At 39.8% G+C, this 16281-nt stretch overlaps 2 protein-coding genes across 8 annotated transcripts in view; both read left to right on the forward strand.

The window, feature by feature from the left end:
* acot7 (acyl-CoA thioesterase 7) overlaps positions 1-16281 on the forward strand; it is a 131225-nt gene that overhangs the window by 62548 nt on the left and 52396 nt on the right. For 5 of the 7 annotated variants that reach the window (XM_044350793.1, XM_044350796.1, XM_044350795.1 and 2 more), the window contains one exon: positions 11393-11551. In XM_044350793.1, coding sequence (XP_044206728.1) covers positions 11502-11551 — 50 coding nt within the window. In that variant the 5' untranslated portion in view covers positions 11393-11501. Of the gene's footprint in view, positions 1-11140; positions 11255-11392; positions 11552-16281 lie in introns of those variants that run through there. The other 2 variants (XM_044350798.1, XM_044350797.1) reach the window with 2 other exon arrangements.
* LOC122981932 (transcription factor HES-2-like) lies at positions 7873-10927 on the forward strand. The gene is made up of 4 exons (XM_044350801.1): positions 7873-9227; positions 9331-9426; positions 9537-9624; positions 9729-10927. The coding sequence occupies exons 1-4, from the start codon at positions 8928-8930 to the stop codon at positions 10067-10069; spliced, it is 825 nt and encodes a 274-aa protein (XP_044206736.1). The 5' UTR covers positions 7873-8927; the 3' UTR covers positions 10070-10927.

Genomic DNA, 16281 nt, shown 5'->3' on the forward strand with positions numbered 1-16281 from the left:
CACACTGGCTGTGACGATATCACTTCAATGTAAGAGATGGAGGACAAAATCCTGAGTCCTCCTGTAAAAATATACATTCCAAATTTCAGCTGAAGCTAATATGAGGATTCAGCAATCTTTTGTCAAGTTGGCATCTTCTATTCACAGTCTGTTTACCTTTTTGTGGTTCCAGTGGTGGAAGGAGTGGAAGGATAGTAACACAAAGAGGGAAAAAGGCTAAATTTGGAAGATGCTGAAGCATATTAGCTTTGGCTGAACCTTAGAATGCATTTTTATACTGAAAGAAGTCTGTGGATTTTGTTCCCCGTCACATACATTCACATCGGTTTAGAATGAGATGTCTTTGTGGCCAGTATGAACAGGAGAAACAATTGCGGTGAACAAAATCTCTTGTAATTATAAGCATGTGCATAGGGACTTGACAAAATGTGAACGCATCCGTTAAGTTGTTTATTTTTTGTTCTTATGGAAGTTAAATGCATTTTTTAAGTCACTTTGGATAAAAGCGTCCACTAAATTAATGTGTTTTATGTAAAGGGCTTCACTGTGTGTCCTGACCAAGATAGAGGCACGACATAGGACACAAAATATAGAGGTCGCAAAACATAAACTGAGACTTATGAAGAATTAGATAAAATATCAAGAGAATAATCAAGGGTGACAAAACACATAAGATCAAAATGATGAAGTAAGACTGAAAAAATGATATATGGATAAATACAATCCTAAAACAGATGACACTGTTGACCACATTAAAATATTCCAATCAAGAAGTAGTTTAGAAACATGGACAGCTTGTCTCAAATGGAAGGATAAAAAGCTGTCAAAAAGAGAGAGGTCCTTGAAGCTTTCTGACTGAAGCATGTTCCACTCAGAGGGAGAACCATACATCAGGTACCAATACCAGTACATCAAGGATCAAAGGAGTGAAAATAGTATTTTCCAGTCGTGTGTATCAGCGGGTGAAGCCAGTTGGTAGGGGGGAGGGTTAGTAATACATTTCAGAGCGCCATGGTAAACAGAAGAGGCATGTTTGTAAAGGTGTCGCACAATCCAGAACAGACAGAAATGTGAGAAAAAAGCTTTTTCTTTGCCTCGAAAGAAAAGAAGTACTTATTTTAAAAAAAGTCAACTCTTAGCTTCAGTTTTTTCACCAGTTGTCATATGTAATGTAATGTGTCATTGCAGCTGACTCAGACAAGCATGTGTCTTTTAACCCTACAGAGACAAAACAGCACAGAAAACACTGCCAAAATGCACTAACAGAGAAGGTGTGTCGAGGTCTAACCATTCATTAAGAAATCACTTTTTTCTGTCTAAAAAGTGGCAGAAGGAGGACTTAAATTGTGCACAAAAAGACTAGAAAATGGTTCTGTAATACAGTAACTTGTAAAAACTGAGATCCATATTGTTCAGTTTGCTCTTGTCCAAAAGTGGTCCTGCTTGACACCCACGCCTGCTGTTATTATTATTAGTCATATTTATATTATTATTATCATTGGTATTGTTATTATTGTTATTGTTGTTGTGCCTCTCTGTGTCTCTCTTTCTCCCCTCTTTCCCTCCCTCTTTCTCTCAACCCAACTGGTCAAGGCAGATGGCCTCCCACCTAGAGCCTAGGTTTCTTCCTGTTAAAGGTGAGTTTTTCCTTGCCGCTGTCACCAAGTGCTTCCTCAGGGGGAAATGTCGGGTCTCTGTAAATTAAAGAGTACGGTCTTGACCTGCTCTATGTGAAAAGTGCCCTGAGATAACTTCTGTTATGATTTGGCGCTATATAAATGAAACTGAATTAGATTGAAAAGTAAAAACAAAATATACTTTTGAAAAAAAGATGATGCCGTTTTGGCTTCATCAGGTGTTTATACACCTGTACACGTTACTGTCGTAAAGGAGCATGTCATCGATTTTATCCCTACAAATTACGTTCATATGGCAAATCTGCAGCTCATTTACACCCAAAGCCACATTCAGTGCCAATGTAAAAAGTAGTATGTCCTTTATGTAGCAAATGAGGGTGTGGAGGTTAGGGTGATGGTTGGTGCAGGAGACCAGAGCTTGCATCTTATCACAGACCTGCAATGTTTGTGTGCATTTTTATTTGTCGTAACCACAATATTTCCCCAAACTAAGTGTTTTAGTAAGTAAGTAAATAAATAAACTTTTTAGACTCTCTTTAGAGATTTGCAAGGTGCTTCACAGGTGCACAGAAAATATAATACCATAGAATATAGAAGGAATTTCATGAAGTGGTCAAACAGAGAAATTAAACGATTTATAGAAGAACCATTGGAGTAGAAATTATAAAGAGGATATACAAATGTTAGTCTATACAAGTGCATTTTTAAAAGCTTTTTAAAATGTGGCCCTGACTCAGCTGATCTAACACTGAGGGGGAGTTTGTTCCTCCTGTTGTCTAAGGCCTGGACCGTGGAAATTTTAACAACATTTGGTTTTCAGATCTGATGGGTCTTTGTGCTGAATAAGGGGTGAAATGGTCCGAATGTAAAGCAGAGGCAGATCTTGTAGGGATTTAAAAGTAATCAAAAGAATCTTAAATTGAATTCTGAAGCAAACAGGGAGCCAGTGTAACTCAGCCAGGACTGGAGAGATACTGTATGTTCTCTTGCTGCTGTACTCTGTAACAACAACCCTATCGCCAGAACAAAACGTTGGCATTGTATGTTTCTGAAAATCATGGATACGTTAAATGTCTACGTTTCAATGTTGGCCATTATCAGCTGAATAATGATGTTTTTTGATGTGACAATGCTGTGGTTAAGGTCTCGTTTGGATTAGGCACAAAAACCCCTTGGTTATGGCTAGGGAAAGGTCATGGTTTGGGTTCAAATAAAAAAATAAAATAAAGACAGCTGCAAATGTCCCAACGTTTCGCTAAAAACACCAAGTTTTGTCGGTTGAAAGAGGAAGCAGGCATTGGTTTCGACGTGGTCTCGAATCATGCCCTCTGTTGATTTCCAACTTTCTTCCAACAAACTTCCTAACCATCCACTGACCCCCCCTCTTCCTAATAAGAAAGTCAGCTCATTTAGTTCTCATGTGAACTATGTCACTTTAGAAATGTTGATATGACATGTATTGTTGAAATGTTAATATGCTACGGATTATACGTGTATGTAATGTAGATATTCAACGTATCTGTGGTTCGCAGAAATGTACAATGCCAATGTTTTATTTGGGCGACCAGGCTGTAGACGGCCAACTGCTGCATCTCTTAAGGCAAATAAATCATGAATTGCAGTAATTTCGGCAGGATGAAATGAGAGTGTGGATAAGATGTTCAACCGTGTTTTAGGAGCATTGGTTTAACTTTGTCAATATTTCCCATTTGTAAATGGCAAGATTGAGCAAGACTAAAGTTGAGGTATTATTCAAAAACAACTCCTTGGTTTCTGGCTGAATGTTTTAAGTTAGTTGACAGACATACAGATGGGTGTCAAATAAAGGAAAAACCAACATGAAGTGTCTTAGTATGGAGTCAGGCCACTACGAGCCTCTAGAACAGCTTCAGTGCTCCTTGCCAAGTCTGTAGAACTCTATTGGAGGGATGAACATCATTCCCCCACAAGATATTCCCTCATTTATATATACAACCTTTATTTAATCAGGTAATCTCCCTGAGATCAAGATCTCTTTTGTAAGAGAGACCTGAGTACAGCAGATCTGAAGAAAAACAAACATAGCCAGACATAACAAAACGACTTAAAGCATCAGAGACAATCATAGACATCACTAAATAGACTTGAAGATGAAAGTTTAAATTATATCATTTGGTCTTATGGAGATGGTGGTGGAGAAGATTGTCTTACATGTTGGTCCAAAATCTTCCATAGGAGTTCTACTGGGTTGAGATTTGGTGACTGTAAAGTCTCTCACATTTTATTCACATTATTTTCATACTCCCCAAACCATTCAGTGAGCCCTGGTGCATGGAAGCATCTGCATTTGATATGTTTCTCCACTTCTTTATTCAGGTTTTTCCTTTAATTTGTCCGCTGTCTGTATGATTAGAACCAATACCCAGAACTTAAGTCTTAAGAGGGTTCAGTTGCAGAAAGTTGGAGACCATCCAGTCTTTGATGGCAGGGAATCCAGATTGTTTCGATTTTCAGGTCTAAATAAGACTTACAACTGAGTATCATTGGCATAACAATGCTAGGACACAGTGGTGAAGTGAAAAATAACATGCTTACAGATCCAAGAAGAACAAATTGGGGCCAGAGATTGAGCCCTGTGGGACCCCACATGCCATGAGAGCTGGGGAAGAACTGAATTTGTCAACAGTGACTTTGAATATTCTGTTTGATAGCTAAGATGAAAACCAGTTTAAAGCAGTTCCACCTAGGTCAACCCAGTCCATGAGTCTATCAAGTAAAATAGTATAATTAACTGTATCAAAGAATATGATACTAGTAAGAGTATCAGAGTCCACACTCATTAGGATGTCATTGTTACTCTGAGCAGGGCCGTTTCTGTACTGTGGCTCTTTCAAAGGCCAGACACTTTCTCATTCAAGTGAATGGGACGGTGTGTCCAAGCTACTGACTGATACTGTATGGTTACTTAACACTAAGCATACCTTACTCACTAACCATTTTACTTGCCATATCCACAATATTTCCATAACCTTAACCATACCGTAGTGACTATATGTAGATATTGTAGAGAGTGGGACTTTTAAAAATGTTAACAATGAATACATAAAAACGTTACACTGAATGTATCCGGGTTCGAATATCGATGTTCTTCTGTTGAGGGTTGATTTTACTCAGTAAAAAGTTATATAATGTTTTCTGCCTTCTAAAGTTTGAAAAAACAACCCCGATGATGTAATCAGGGTTATGTCAGCTGGGGCTTGAGACTCATAGAAATCCTGTGTTACACTTGAGATGTTTGAAAGAAGTGGGCTTTTAAGAGGCTTGGAAGGTAAAATGAACAATGCTATGGAGTTGCATTATGGGAAATGTAAGATCCAGTGTTTTTGGAGCTTGACCCATGGTAGAAACGAAATGTTGGGATATCTTGGCCTCTGCTACTTTGATTTTGACCATTATTTCTTGTTTTCTAACTTTATAGAAGTGCAATTGTAAATTGCTGATTTCATTTCTTAATGGGTATTTGCAAGTATTAATTTTCCTGTTCTGGCATCACATGTTGTTTGATTCTGATACCACAAAGTCCAGCAAAGAGCAATTTAAGTTTAAATGTATTCTCATTTGAATAAGTCCATGCTGCTTTGCTGATCAAATTTAAAAGAATGGAGACAACACATATCTCCATTTGCAAACACACAGTATGTACTTTTACTCAATTTAAAACAGTATTGGTTTGAAAAGTGGATGAGTAATGCCCTTTTTGATGTTCTGCAATCAGATAGAAGGACACATGGAAGCTGCTAGTAAAACCAGAGCTTGCTGCTGTTGAGGAAGGACTCCACTGAAGCAGTAATGGACGGATTATGAGACAATGGGTGCCTGGGCACAAACATGTGAAAGGCCCCCCACCCCTCCTGCATTGGCACATCATTTGTTGTTGTTTTTAAGTCATTTTCTGTCTCTTTCAGTGACATTTTGCAGGTGAATCAGAACTTTGAAGTGCTGCTGTTGGTTCAAAAACTGCAGCAAAACTTCAGTATATAGTTCACACTGGAGATGAACTGAGGCTGTCTGGCTGCTCTCCAAAGCTTCCTGCCAGAGCAGATCCGCACGGACAACCCTCTGCACAAATATTATACAAAATACTACAGGATACTAATATTAAAAGACTCTGATAAGGACCAGGAGCAAAAATTTCCCAGTTTCACACCTACTGGTAAATTTGAATTTGAATTTGATATATTGAACATAACAATAACAATAATTTAACTCTGTATTACTTGAATACAGTAGAGCAAAACCAACACTTGAAATATGGGGAAACACAAAATCTTCATCATGATAAATAAAAATAGCTCAGGATTGTCCACAAAGATCAAATCCAAATATTAAGCGCGCTACAGTGCAGTTTATCTACCTGGTGCTATGACACAACCAGTCAGTCAAATAAAGAGAACCAGCGTGGAGGCTGTTCCCCTATAAGAAGATTTAGTTCATTACGCTATCATTTGGATATTTTCTTCATTTAACCGAATATCTTCCCACAACAGCAGCGCAGACTGACGTGTTTTAGATTAGATTTTCATCAAAGTCTCTCAAAGGCTCAATATTGTTTTGATTGAGCCATTGAGAAGAATAAGGAATAAATACAGTGGCTTTATGCATCATATCAACACAGTCTCTTTAACTGTGATAAATGAAACTGTTTTGACCTGTTGATGGTCGCATTAGAGGATCAAACCTTGTTTATAGGAAGTATAGTGCGACAAGGTGTTCGCTATTGTTTGAGACTCCGAGAAAACACCCAAGCCGCCCGTTTTCTCTCAGCTCACATCAGCGCTGCGGCAAAAGTCAGGTGGTGCCGCGCTCGCTGTTTCTCCCCCATCCCAAAGCCCGCATGTGACTCTTAATTCCTATGAAGTGTCGGAACATTTTCAGACAAAGGCTCCCTGTTATCCGGCCTGCACAGATGGGTTACTGACGCCGAATTTACTTGAAAAGACAAAAGAGGACTCTAACCGAAAGACCAAAACGGAGGAGAAGTGACCCCCCCCGCCCACCCCCCATCATCCCATCATCCCTCCATCCCAGCGGGGCGGTGAGGGGCGCGTGCAGCAAGTGTGCCTCTCAATTTCAACACAGCGCTTGGCTTTGTTACAGCAGCACAACAAAATCATGTCTACATGATGCTAACCTTCACATATCTACTCTGTAGACTTTATGTATTTTAATTTCAAGTTTCAGAAACACTACAACGATATACATAGCCGAGTTTACATTTAAAGAAGTCGCCCAAAGTCTATGTATACTGTAGTGAAGCACAATACTATAATAGAAATCAAACTGCATGAGTACTGAGGGATAGACAATTATTCAAAGTATAAAAGACACAAAAATATTCTTGCAAACTGGACTGCAGACTTTCGATCAGTGTCTGTGAAAATAAAACCCCCTTTCAAAGCAGTTTGTCTTTATAGGACTGCTTTCATGAAAGACAAATTTGGATTTCTAATACTGTAGAAGAATATAACTGCTGCTTCATGATTTCAAATATTCTCAAATAATATGTGCGTTTTTCAAAGTGGACTATTTGACTTTCAATAAAATTCTCGTTCAAAAGGAACCTCGTCTAAAGTCTGTCTTTATAAAGAAGTGTTGACGGACCTCCAGTGCAGTCTGCTCTTCCAGACAAACATCTTTGATCTCCATCAACAGATTGAGTGTTTTTGTGTCGTCATCACCATATAATATTGATAAACAAGCATTTTATCATAGCTTGGACGCTGAAATATCCAAGAGTCAAGCTAAAGGAGACAATCGCAGCAAGGAGCTTCCAAACAGGGGGGGTGAGGATGGTTTTGTTTCAGTTGGACACTAACAACGTGGACTTAGAAGCATGCAGATGGGGCAGCCACGCCAAAACTGCGTGGAGATCATGTGTCGTGCGTGTAAAGTATAAAGAAAAAGAGCTTGAGTGTATGCAATGCTGTGTGTATGTGTATGTGTGTGTGTGTGTATGTGTGTGTGTGTGTGTGTGTGTGTGTGTGTGTGTGTGCGCGTACTTATGGATGAGAGATGGGTAGATTCATGGTGGGACAGGGATGTCGGCTGTTCAGGGTGCTGGTGTGGTGCTGGAGGGCTGTGTGGGGGTGGGGTCGATGGATGGAGGTTGGGGGGGGGGGTTTGAAGGCTGGGTAACAGACAGCCATCTGGTCTCCGTGGCGCGTGCTGCGCGCGTGGTTCCCCTGAGTGCAGTGGTATTTGATGGGTTGTCATGTCCTTGCAGTTTTTATTTAAAATCTGGAAATATCAAAGTTGTAATTCAGATATTGATGTATACTTCACACGGCACGATGGTTGGTTATTTAATATACCAAGTCCACAAGTGAATAGTAAATATATAAAACACCCAGTTAAAAGTTAGAAACACGGGCTCATTTTATATTTTGCGGTGGCTATTGTGATAGTGACTCCCTCACTACCCACCCTCTGTTTTTTTTAGCCCCCACCGCCCTGTGTTAGGCGTTGGCAGCTTCGGGATACACCCTACAGGTATAGACCCCCCCCCCCCCCGGGCAGAAACTGCATGAAAAACATCATATGCAAAACTATTGTTGTCAAAATCTAAGAGCAGATGTTATTTGAAAGTAGCGTGGCTTGGGTATGTGATTGGAGTAAGAGTCTGTATCTCTGTGGACTCTTTTCTATACACGCAAGCCTGACCCCTATGCCAGTAATGTATGTATTGCACCCTGTTACTTAAAGTGTGCATATTTATTAAATATACAACATTATGGAAAGGATATTTTATCAAAACTTGGGCAAATTACACACAAAATAGAATTGCCTACAATAAAACCTCAACAGGAAAACAATAATAATGCAAACAAACTAACTACTAACTTCTTAAATAGAAAATATATATATTGTAGTTTGTTATGTTTCATAGTTAAATCACAAATAAATGTTGGATTTGGGTGAAAAAATGTTACAAAGCTTTTGTTCCAAGACACCCCTGGGCACTGCGTAATTACGCACCAGTAAAAAGAAATATATATATATCTTAAAATCAAAAACAAAATTTCATCCACTATATATGAAATAATGAACGTAATTGTGTACTATTTGATAAGATGTAAATGTAAGAGTTTGCAGAATTGGTATTTGGGGAATGAGCATCCGGTGCGTCCAAACGTATCTTCTTTACGCACGCATTTCTTCGGCTTCTTGATGCAGATTTTGTTTTATTTGGTCTATGGATCATAACGCAGACACGCACTGGAGTTGTTACGCTTGGATTAAAGTAGAGGACAGATGGTTATCTTACTAAATGTGATGCTTTTCTGTTGTTTTCATCGAATACGTGGCCAGTCAAATCGTTTCGTGTTGGCTTGGGGGCGTACCCGTGACGCACGGAGACCGACGCCATGGACCTGGATATATACCGTGGCCCATGGCAGTTTGACACACATCTTCGTCGATATCTGTTTTGGATACTTCTCTGGTACGAAGACGACTCTCAAAATGTCTCCAAACATGACTTGTGAAGCTCTCCAGTCTTTTTCTCCACGACTAAGTGTGGCCAAAAGAAAAGAGGCTCTTGAGCTCAGAAAGGTGAGTGAAGTCACATGTTTTTTTTTCATTACCTTACGCATTTTCTCTGATGTCTTACTCTTGATGTAATGAGTGAATACTAAATATTATGTGTTCTTTTCAGACTATGAAACCTTTAATGGAAAAAAGAAGGCGCGCCCGTATCAACGACAGCCTGAACCACTTGAAAAACCTCATTCTTCCCCTCACAGGCAGAGATGTAAGTTATTATATACATTTCAAAACATACAGAACGCCTTTCAGATGCATTAAAACAATGCAACGTTTAGACTCACATGTTTAACATTTGTTTTTTCTTATTTTCTCCAGAAGACTCGCTACTCCAAGCTTGAGAAAGCCGACATCCTAGAAATGACTGTGAGGTTCCTCAGCGACATCCCCCCCATTAACACCAAAAGTGAGTTCTTGTTCTGCTTGATTAACACTTTTGTTGATAAATATATAAACACTACTATTTGATCATTTTTGAACAAGGAAACTAATATCCCACTGCTTTTTCAGATTCCACAGACAGTTACAAGGAAGGCTACAAAGCCTGCCTCCAGCGCGTCTCAGCTCTGCTCCCCAAAACGAGCCTGGACCAAGACGCGTGCCAGCGGGTGAACGACTTCGTCCAGCGGTCCATGTCCGCCACAGTCACCCCATCCTGCATGAACTGCTGTGCTCAGAACTCCAAGACTTTCCCGCAGATCCAGCAGATCCAGCAGAGACTCTTCAGCCTCAAATCCAGCTTCAGCTCCAGACTGGAAAGCCAGTCCCGCAGCAGCAGCGGCGCAGTGGCTCCCGGCCGAGCGCATCCCGGCCCGCAGGCTGTCAGCGCTGCCATGTGGAGACCTTGGTAGATTTCTGGAGTCCAACACAAACCTGTGAAAAGACTATAAAGTGTAATATATGTAGGCAACATGTTGACATAGCATCACTTGTAAATATTCACAGTGATTCACTACTTTGTTTCCGTTGATGAAAAGCCAGATTTAATCGTTAAATCGTATCAGTTGAGTATTATATACTTACTTTTTGCGTACGAGTCTGTTGTCCTGTATAAGTTGACAAGTTTAGACAGTCGTATTTTTTAAAAATCTGCATGTATGTATAGGCTGCGTTAAATATTTAGTTCTCTTTGGGGACTAAGTGATTAAGGGCCATTGAAACAGCCCTGTAAGACCCAAAGGGTCAGTATATGTATGAATTTGCACCATAGACTTCAGTGTCCAGAGTCTGTGCAGATGAACTTTGTAGACACATAATGTGTCACTGTAAGTATCTCTGTGGGGATGTGTTGTATTTTTGCTATTTACAGCAAATGATGTATATATGTTATATAAAAAAAATAAAACTGCGACGTCGTGGTTAACTTCTGTGTTGTCTTTTTGTGTATACTTTATGGTCATGTGTGAGAATATTGATCTTAAGTCATGTGCGTAAATACACATATTCAAGACTCAGACATGAAAGGTTAGATTGTAACAGCCAAAATAAACGCTTCACATATAAAAGAAAACAATGTTTTCCTCTCAAAAACTATAGGCTACACACAACATTCAGTGCTAATATAGGAAACAATTACTAAAATTCAACAGAAAAAAGAAATGTTCTGAAACTGTTCGAAAAAGTGGGAGTGCTTATCTTCCAACAATGGGAGCATGAAAACTAAAGAAACCCTCACCAGACTTTGAACTGAACAGCTAGTACATACATTTCTTAATAGTACTGGAGACGCCTCTCTGTTAACGAGTGAAAACCTGGGTTACACATCCGTTGAGCAGACTGAACGCAATAAAAAAGACGTTGGCCAGAATGACACAGAGAGGATGTTGAGGTCAAACACGCCCACAACAGGCAACATTAATTACCGCCTCTGAGTTGAGTATGTTGGAATAAATACGGTCTCTGCTGCCCTCCTACGGCGGCTGTAGTTCTGGTTCCTATTGCTTTTGCACAATCATGGCTCTCCATCTAGCCCACCTCTGAGAGGCGCCGGCCACTACAAGACAAGGGGCTTGTTGTTTGATTTACTACTTCATATTGTAATATAAAGTCAGACCGTTTCAAGCCATTTTTATTTTTTTTTATTTTTTTGCAAAACAAATTAGCTGCATTAGACATACGTTATATTTGCATTGGTATGTCTGAATACGTTTCACACAGATGACTCATTTTTCTAGGAAACTGTGACCAGAGCAGCCGGCGGACACTGGAGGAGTCAGCTTCCCCTTCACATCGCACGGGATCACAGGAACAGGAGAGCTCATCCTCCTCATCATCATCATCACCATGTCGGTAACGCAGGCTCGAGTGGCGGCATCTTCCCTTCAATTATGCAGGTAGGACGTTTATTACGAGACATTAACACATGTGCGAGCAACCTTCACATGCTAATAACGTGCTGCTGATCGACAAATGACGAACGCAGCAGCGGCTACCGGCGACGCTGCGCTCACAGCGATTCTCACGGGATGATAAACAAGATAATCCGCTTCATGCCCAGCTAAAACATACAGCACACTGCGGTCTGTGCAGACTCGTCGTCTGTTTACCGCCGGTGACGATGTTTAATTCTGACTTGTGTCTGATAAATCAAACGGGATGTTTCCAGGTTATCTAGCCTGTGAGCTCCCGGCAGAGATGCAGACATGTCGCATGTCGTAGGCTATGTGTTGACCTCAGCGCAGTAAGCACCGGCAGGGCGCGCGTTGAAACTACCAAGGACACGTTAAGGTCGCCATCATTTCTCTGAACTCTAATAAAAGTTTGATTTTACAGTGTAGGCTTCAGTGATGTGGCTCCTGTAAACAGTTTGAATGGGCTGTGACGTATATGTGGCGTGTAGCTGATCCCTTTGTTTATTCGTCCAAAGAAAATAAGCAGAGAAGGAGCGCTGAGTGCTGTTTGTTATACAGCGGTAACGTTTATGCTACTTATTAAAATACCTTTGCAATGAATGGCTTCATTTCCTGAGAGCATGCGGGGGCTGTTGTACTTGTGCTCGCCGATAGATGGAGCCATGTAGCTCTGTCACAGTACAACGGCTCTGCTTCAACAACAGCTTTTTCCTCTTGGATAGGTTCACAATTTTCCAAGCCTGTCTTAAAACAACAGTCAGGTGCCCATATGAACACTGAAAGAGGTTTTCCTTGCTGTAATCATTCATCCTTTTCATACTGGCTATTAAAAGATCCCCTTCAAATGTGCTTTCAGTGTGTAAATGATGGGGGGCAAAATCAACAGTGTGGTCACAGTCATTTTGTGCAAAAATGCATTTAAATGCATTTTTTAAAATTCCCTCTTTGTGTTTCCCTGTTGAGCTGCGGTGGAAGTATAGTTACAAAAAGAGGGACTTTGACATTAAAAAGACTGTAACGTTGAAAGATATCAACTTGATTTGACTGATTTGGACGGAGTTGTCATTATCCTGAAGCTTCATATTAGCTTCAGATAAAGTTTAAAATACATTTTTGCGCAGAAGGAGGACTGTGGATTTTGGCCCCCATCGCTTCCATTGAAAGTGCATTATGAAGGGATCTTAATTGTGAGTATGAACAGGAGGAATGATTATAGCAAAAAAAAACCTTTTTAATGTTCATTTGAGCTCCTGACTGTTGTTTTAAGACAGACTTGAAAAATTGTGAACCTGTCCTTTAAGGCTCTGAGATAAATCCTGTCTATTTACAGTATTACAGATTGAGATTTTTGTTTCGTCATCACCATATAATATTGATAAACAAGCATTTTATGATATGGATTAAGATAAGATAAGATTCAAGCTAAAGGAGACAATCATAGCGAAAGCTTCCAAACAGGGGGGTGAGGATTATTTGTTTCAGTTGGACAATATCAACGTGGACTTAGAAGCATGCAGATGGGGCAGCCACGCCATAACTGCGTGGAGATCATGTGTCTTGCGTGTAAAGCATGTTGGCTGTTCAGGGTGCTGGTGTGTGTGTGTGTGTGGGGGGGGTTGAAGGCTTGGTAACAGACAGCCACCTGGTCTCCATGGCGCATGCTTTTCCCCTGAGTGCAGTGGTATTTCTCTTTTTTTATTTAGCCAATTATTATCTCGTCATTAGTTTTGGAAGCATTTGTACACTGTATATATTGACTTTTTTGGTTTTGGCCTTAAATATAATTTGATCTGCTCTACTGTAAATCTCCAAATAAAGATGATTTTTACATGAATCATTTTAAACACTTATCTCTGAGTCACACCCAAAGTAAACACAGAAACTAGCTGCCTATAGCAGCCATTATGGCTATCTGCTCAGGGATCTAATGTACATCTGGGGCAAGATACCAGCTAACCTAATGACCCTGCATATTCCTCCGCCCATGCCAGTGTAGGAATTTGTGCACTCAAATAGTGTGATTTTATAAGGGGAATTATAAATTATTATGGTACACAACTCAACTATGAAATTATTTGCCCTGTTAAATAGAATTATGATTGTTATTGATCTTAATTATGATTTGCGGTGGTAGAGGTCTTTTAAAGTTAAGTGACTGAGATGCAAGCACAAGAAAACAACAAGTTCACTTTACGTTACATACACATTTATTACTAATACTACAGCTACAAGTACTAAACGCTACAACTACAACATTTTACAAAGAAGACACAAGAGGGAAAGGGGACACTGGTACACAAGGCTATGGCTAGTGAATGATTTGAATGGATGATGCAGAGTTATCTATTGTATAGTTGGTATGAGAGACCTGATAAACAGATGAGATGACCTGAGATTACCTGGGAAGCAGCAAGTCAAATCAATGGTACAACATCTTAGTTCTGAATTGCCAGTTGAAGTTACAAATTATGCACCAGGATTTAAACAAATTAATGATAATTTTGTAGAAATACTAGCTTGCTCCCTGGGGTGGCTTCTCACAGAGAATGAAGTTAGATGTGCTGTGGCAAAAAGCAGGAAGACAAAGATAAAAGCAAGAAAAAGCCAAAAAAGCAATAGCCTGGTTTCTCAGATAAGAAATTATTTCAACGTTTCAGTCTGCTACACCCAGAAGATTCATCCCTGCCAATTACAGGGATTACAGAGTTCCTGGGGGCGCAGCGTCAGTCGCCTCTTGTCCATGGGCAGGCGGGTTCAACTCCTGAATGTTGTTACTCTTTTAATCAAAGTCGTTCGTCTCATTGTGACAAAGTGGGTGAGACCATACCATTTGTCCTCATTTTCACCATCATCGCCATAGTGCTGACTAATTTAACCTTGCTTGTTAATTGTTTGTTTTAGCCATAGTTCCATCATTAATCAACTTGCAGACACATACTTTCCCGGGTTTTTTTGTGGTTTGCATTATGTTTGATTACAGTTCACATACCAGCAACATTTCTGGTTAAAGTAAAACACAGACAAGTATTGTTAAGTTTAGTTATTATTTACTGGTTTAGTTCTGCGTCCCATAAGTTAATCAATTTATTTCTTTGCTACTTGCCATACCCACCATGTGTCCTAGAGACAAAAGGAGGAGGCACCATGGATTCATAAAGAGAAGTGTATACAGCGTGGGAGGCAGGGCCCCGTTCATTCCTATAAAAGTTGCTCAGTGGTGCATGAAGCCAAAAAAGTTAAACTTTTTTAGCTTCATGCATCTGTGGGGCCCATAGAGCAAGCGCACGAGTGACTTCTGCCAGCTGAGATGGCTAACACCTGATTTAGCCCTCCGGCTAACACCTGATTTAGCCCTCCGGCTAACACCTGGTTTAGCCCTCTGGCTAACTTGAGTGGGGATAAAACAATTAAACCGTGCAGCTCTTGATATTGATCCCTGATATTTTGGTACTGCTTTTTGCTATCAAATGCAGCAGTTTCAGAACTTAAGGGTACTTTTGCATTGCTTACAAGTTGCTTTGGATAAGAGCATCAGCAAAATGTCTAAAATATGAATATAAAATGTTTCCTCCGGCTGCTGTTGTAAATACTAATGTTTTTTTGATATTTCAACTTTCCTTACTAAGTAAGGGATAACTAACCTGTGTGTATTAGACTGTGCAAACATAGTGAATATGTGGTATTGAGGTGTGTGTTTTAGATTTGTGTATGTGCAGTGTTTGACAAATAACTGTCTTACTTGGCAATGTAAGATTGCCCGGCATACTGGACAGGTGTGCAGTTAAATCATAGCTTGTGATAAAAGATCCAGTCCACCGCAGTCTGTTCTTTGCTCTTACTGTTGGGTTGCGAGAAAGAAAATGACACCAAGATGTCCTTTTCTGAAGATAATGCAAAGTTTTTTCTGCTGTTCTTCTCAAAATAGGTACAGGTAAGTTTTTTTTTTAGTTTGTTCCAGTATGCAGTAGGAAGATTTTGGTTTTGGTTTATGCATTTGTATTACACTACTATGCTTTTTCAGTCGATTGTTAACATTTTTTTCATGGTGTGGCTGGTCCAGATAATTCTAACTACAACTTCAAAACCAACATACTAGGCAACTTTAAGTCTGCACAGCACAACCTGTACATATATTTTAGAGATATGATACTTATATTCAAATACATGATAATTTAAATTGAAATATTTTTATACCAACAACTTTCGTGCCCACTTCTCTTCTAAATCATCCATATGTAGTTGGGTAATTTTATCTTGTACCTCAATGACAAATTATTGTTGTTTGTGAGTGCGTTCCAAACCATATGAGGAACAACTGATCTGGTGCTCCTGTGAGGTTTACATCGACTTTGAAAAGGACTTTTATGCTATGTGTAATAGAAGTTATCCAACCAGTACATCATCTGCACAGGATTTAAAAGACCAAAATAGCATTCAGTCCTGGCATAGATCTTCACCTATCAATCAATTATGGAAACAACACTGCAACATTTGTGTTCTCTCAGTTCCCCTTCACCACAAGAAGTATGGATGTGGCCGTGCTTTTGCCCCTGTTAGTTTCTTTGTCTGTCTGCCAGTGGGATGTTTGTATATGAACAAATTCGATATAAGTTGAACAGACAGGTCTTGGTCTGCATTTTCACTGTCGTTGTCATTCTTAGGTGTTATTGAATAAGAAAAACACATGAAGATACAGTAAGTATATAAGATAT

Source organism: Thunnus albacares, chromosome 5, assembly GCF_914725855.1.
Source record: "Thunnus albacares chromosome 5, fThuAlb1.1, whole genome shotgun sequence".
NCBI lineage: Eukaryota > Metazoa > Chordata > Actinopteri > Scombriformes > Scombridae > Thunnus > Thunnus albacares.